The sequence below is a fragment of the Papaver somniferum genome, unplaced genomic scaffold (genome assembly GCF_003573695.1).
Source record: "Papaver somniferum cultivar HN1 unplaced genomic scaffold, ASM357369v1 unplaced-scaffold_132, whole genome shotgun sequence".
NCBI lineage: Eukaryota > Viridiplantae > Streptophyta > Magnoliopsida > Ranunculales > Papaveraceae > Papaver > Papaver somniferum.
In genome coordinates, this window is record NW_020622381.1 from 16704331 (window position 1) to 16709945 (window position 5615).

At 39.0% G+C, this 5615-nt stretch overlaps 1 protein-coding gene across 1 annotated transcript; it reads right to left on the reverse strand.

Moving 5' to 3' along the window:
- Positions 1 to 1945: 1945 nt before the first annotated feature.
- On the reverse strand, positions 1946 to 3811 carry LOC113332866. Its single transcript, XM_026579364.1, has 4 exons — positions 3482 to 3811; positions 3240 to 3367; positions 2819 to 3089; positions 1946 to 2704 (listed from the first exon to the last, which is right to left on the reverse strand). The coding sequence occupies exons 1-4, from the start codon at positions 3809 to 3811 to the stop codon at positions 1946 to 1948; spliced, it is 1488 nt and encodes a 495-aa protein (XP_026435149.1).
- Between the last annotated feature and the right edge of the window lie 1804 nt (positions 3812 to 5615).

A 5615-nucleotide genomic window follows, 5' to 3' on the forward strand; every position in this document is an offset into this window, starting at 1 on the left:
CTGGTCCACGCCCTTGCATTCCTCTGACTTTAACAAAGAGAATTAAAATTCTCATTTAGCTCCAGTTCCCCCGCCAATCCTTGGTCTCCAATGAGCTTTAGCCGTGTGCGCCGATACAACTTATTTTGGCGCTTTTTCTCCCTTGAATTCTTCCACCAACATCATTCGTCTTTTATTTCTCAGATCCGCTTCTTTCCTTCAATTTCTATACATCACTAAAGCTGCCATGCTTTTCAGACAATGAATTTGCATCACTAAAGTTGACATGCTTTTCAGACAATGAATTTGCATCACTAAAGTTGACATGCTTTTCACCCAGAGATGAAGAAATAGAAGCAAATAATGAGAAATAGTTCGCCTCCAACAGCAGTTCCACTCGAAATGATACTTTTTCCTTGTTTCTTCTTCTTTTGTTCCACATGACTCCAAAGTACCTAAACACTCAAAAGCGAACATAAGATACATAATTTACAAGAAAACTAAGCAAAGAAAGCATAAACAATAGATAAATATCAATGTGTTTTAGACACCTATCAAATTCCCCCACACTTAGACTTTGCTAGTCCTCGAGCAAATCAAACAAAATAATTCTAAAACATACATACAACTCCGTCTCGTCGAGGATAAAGTTAATTTTAGCATAAATAAAAAGCCTTTGAACCCCTAGGTGTCCCTAGTGGACGAGTTTTATTCCCGTGAAGGTTTACAAGATGTGTACCTACAAAACCTTTTACTCCAGATTCCAACTACCTGCGAAGAGTCTATGAACGAATCCAAAATGACTACAGGAGGAGGTACCTTGTTGCAAATCCAGTTCATATATAAGTAAATAAAGCTCTACACAGAAAGTTGAACAAACCACAATACTCGGAATCTAACTAACCACAATCACACATGAATAGATTATGAATATGGATATAGAGGTAGATGTTTGCGATTGTTGACAAGTGATCGGTGTTTCCCATATCTTTCTGAAGGTCACTGCCAAGATGAACCTATGACCTAATGGATTGAGAAACTGGTCTGAATTCTAATATCGACTCAGCTGGCATATACAAGGGAACCAGCAGTCGACAATCTTAATTCTAGATCAACTCAACTGGCATATACAAGGGAACCAGCAGTCGATTTTATTGAACAATAATAATATTTTTTCTTTTTTTCCTTTTTCACTTTTTTTTTTTAAATTGACAACATGATTAGATCTTTTGGATCCAAGCGCATGCTTCTTGTCATCAGATTACATGATAACACCCATGGATCCTGAGTTCCACGCTTGCTTAGGCGACGGAGACAGGGAGAACACACACATATTGCATCAAAGTGTCAGTTTTTTTTCTTTTGTATATACACTCCGGTTGGTCTAATTGGTCTGTTTTTTTTTTTTTTAGTAACTCAATCACTCTATCTCATCCTAGCAGTAATAACAATTCGATGTTAGTGACCCACCAAATCACTTAGAGAAACAAAAAGATTGCAAAAATAAAGACAGAAGGTGATATGGTGATATTCCGAGATATGGTAACAACTATCATATTATTTCTAACACATGATCTCTGCCTGTCCTTTTAATTAATGGGTTTCTCAACTCCTGCAATCAAGATGGTTCCATCCACTTATATTGGTAGTGTCATCCTACAGGCACAAGTTTCTAGATTTCGGAGTTCATAGAGCAACTTTTTTCTTTTTTCTATTTTTCTATTTTTTTTTAACTAAAGGCAACAAACTTTTAAAACATATAAATGCTCCCCCATACTTAAACTTTACATTGTCCTCAAAGTAAAATTTAGTCATTCAAAGTAAAGTTCAAGGTAGGAAATTCCGCAAATGATATGTAAAAACAAAGATAAAATGCTTAAAAATAAAAAGATAAAGATACAAAACCGATGGGTTGCCTCCCACTTAGCGCTTGGTTTAAAGTCGCCAGCCCGACTTTCAGCTCCAATTACTCCTCCAGAGGGAGTGGATCACTCAATGTGACCATATCCTGATTCTCCGTCAGAAATTGCTCATAGTATGGTTTCAAACGATGGTCGTTGACCTTGAAAACGAGCCCTGTTTTGGGACTAATAATTTCAACTGCACCATGCGCAAACTCAATAGTAACAACAAATGGTCCAACCCATCTGGACCTAAGTTTACCCGGAAACAATTTAAGACGAGAATGGAATAAAAGAACTTTCTGCCCTACTTCAAAACTCTTTCGGGAAATCATTTTATCATGGAAAGCTTTGGTCTTTTCTTTGTAAATGCGTGAACTTTCATATGCATCATTATGTATCTCTTCTAACTCATTGAGTTGAAGTTTCCTATGTTCACCAGCTGCATCTAATTCCATATTACATACCTTGATAGCCCAATAAGCTTTGTGTTCAAGTTCGACGGGAAGGTGGCAAGGTTTACCATATACAAGCCTAAAAGGAGACATATCGATGGGTGTCTTGTAAGCTGTCCTATACGCCCACAAAGCGTCATTGAGTCTATAACTCCAATCCTTCCTTGTAACGTTTACCGTCTTCTCAAGGATGAACTTAATCTCCCGGTTGGAAATTTCAGCTTGACCGCTCGTTTGTGGATGATACGGTGTGCCAATTTTATGAGAAATATTATACTTCTTTAGAAGAGCGTGAAAGGATCTCTTGAAGTGCGACCCTCCATCACTAATCACCACTCTAGGCGTACCAAATCTAGAAAAGATTTGTTCCTTCACAAACTCACAAACAACTTGAGAATCATTAGTAGGGGTGGCTTTAGCTTCCACCCACTTAGAAACATAATTTACAACAAGAAGTATATAAAATTTCCCATTGGAATTCACAAAAGGCCCCATGAAATCGATACCCCACACATCAAAAATCTCAACATCGAGAATTGGTGTTTGCGGCACTTGGTTTCTAGCACCTAGATTGCCTGTCCTTTGACCCCTATCACAAGCCTTGCAAAATAAATATGCATCCTTAAACAATGTAGGCCAATAAAAACCACTTTCAAGAACCTTGAGGGCTGTCCTCTTGGCTCCGAAATGGCCACCACAAGCATATGAGTGACAAAAATTCAGAATTGATTGGAACTCGGATTCGAGTACGCACCTGTGGATCATTTGATCGGAGCAATGCTTCCACAATTAAGGTTCATCACATATATATTGCTTGGAAAACTTCTTGAGCTTGTGTTTCTGAAATGTAGACATGGAACTAGGTACTTGTCCAGTCACCAAGAAGTTAACAATATCAGCGTACCATGGAGTTGTGCCAACAACCGCAAAGAGTTGCTCATCCGGGAAACTATCATGTAAAGGAATCGCTTCTTCGGACACAACCAATCTGCTTAGAAGATCCTCTACGGTATTCTCACTGCCCTTCTTGTCCTTGATTTACAAGTTGAACTCTTGAAGAAGGAGTATCCACCTTATGAGACTTGGCTTAGCATCCTTCTTTGTGAGCAAGTATCGAAGTGCAACATGGTCGGAGAAAACAACCACCTTTGTACCCACCAAGTAAGATCTAAACTTATCTAGTGAAAATACTATGGCCAAGATCTCTTTTTCAGTAGTGGAGTAGTTGATTTGTGCTCCGTTGAGAGTTCTAGAAGCATAATAAATGGTATATGGAACTTTACCATCTCGCTGTCCCAACACAGCTCCAACGGCATAATCACTTGCATCGCACATCAACTCAAATGGCTTGCTCCAATCCGGTGGTTTGATGATTGGTACGGTAGTCAACAACTCTTTCAAGGTGTCAAAAGCTTCCTTGCATTCTTTGTCACAATCAAAGGCCACATCTTTCTTCAAAAGTCTACACAGGGGCATTGCAATCTTGGAGAAATCCTTGATGAATCTCCTATAAAAACCTGCATGACCAAGAAAAGAGCGAACCTCCCTCACAGTTGTGGGGTATTGTAAGTTCTGAATCAAATCTATCTTAGCCTTGTCCATTTCTAACCCTCTAGAGGATATAACATGGCCTAGTACAATCCCATGATTCACCATAAAGTGACACTTTTCCCAATTAAGCACAAGATTAGTTTCTACGCATCATTTAAGAATAAGTGTAAGGTTATCTAAGCACTTGTCAAAAGAATCACCATACACGCTAAAATCATCCATAAACACTTCTATGATGCTTTCCACATAATCTGAGAATATACTTACCATACAACGTTGAAATGTGGCTGGAGCATTGCGCAAGCCAAATGGCATACGTTTATACGCAAAAGTGCCAAAGGAACAAGTAAACGTCTTCTTTTCTTGATCTTCCGGAGCTATTACAATCTGGTTATAACCTGAAAAACCGTCAAGAAATCAATAGTGAGAGTGTCCAGCCAATCTTTCAAGCATTTGATCAATGAAAGGTAAGGGGAAATGGTCCTTTCGGGTGGTAGAGTTAAGCTTCCGGTAATCAATGCAAACTCTCCAACCGGTATGAATTCTTGTTGGAACCAAGTCATTATCTTCGTTTTTCACCACGGTGATACCGGACTTCTTTGGAACGACTTGAACCTGGCTCACCCATTTGCTATCGGATAAGGGATAGATAACCCCGACATCCAACAACTTCAGGATTTCTTTCTTGACTACTTCCATCATCGGAGGGTTCAAGCGACGTTGAGCTTCTCTTGTTGGTTTTGCCCCCTCCTCAAGAAGTATTCGGTGCATACATGTGGAAGGGATGATTCCTTTGATATCGGCAATGGTCCACCCAATGGCAGACTTGTACTCTCTTAGCACTCGAACAAGTTTCTCCTCTTGCACCTTGGTAAGGTCTTTGGCAATGATCACCGATAACTCTTCCTTATCACCTAAATATATGTATTTGAGGTGATCCGGAAGAGGTTTCAACTCAAGGATAGGTGCCTGCACAATTGACGGTAAAAGTTTCTCATCAGTAATCGGCAAGGAAACATAAGACGCATTATACTTTTGTGGAACTTCTTGTAATGAGTTAAGAGATAAAACAACCTCTTTCAGTTCATCACAAATAGACAATTCACTTTCAAGGTCTTTGTATTTTCCATAACCTAAACCTTCCACTATGGTGTTTTCTAAAGCATTATCACCATTCAATTCAAAAATCTGTTGAGCTAGAGAATCAATAATATCAATAGAAAAACATGAATGCACATCACTAGGATATCTCATAGCCTCAAAGATATTGAAACTTATGATCTCATCATCAAATTCCATAGTTAAGGCGCCTTTGGAAACATCTATCTTTGTGCTAGCAGTTCTCATGAATGGTCTACCCAACAGCAACGGAGTAGACGATGGTGAACCTTCATCCATCATGTCAAGAACATAGAAATCCGCCGGAAAAATGAGCTGATTAACCTGCACCAAAACATCTTCAATGACTCCTTTCGGGTAAGTATTAGATCTATCAGCAAGTTGTATAACAATACCGGTATTCTTAAGAGGACCAAGTTTCAAGGATTCATAAATAGAAGCGGGCATGACATTAATGGATGCTCCTAAATCTAGCAAAGCACGTTCAAACTTGATTTTACCAATAATACATGGTATGGTGAAACTACCGGGATCTTTCAACTTAGGTGAAAGTTTCTTTTGAAGATATGCCGAAGCATTTTCCCTCACACTCATTACCTCATTACCGGTC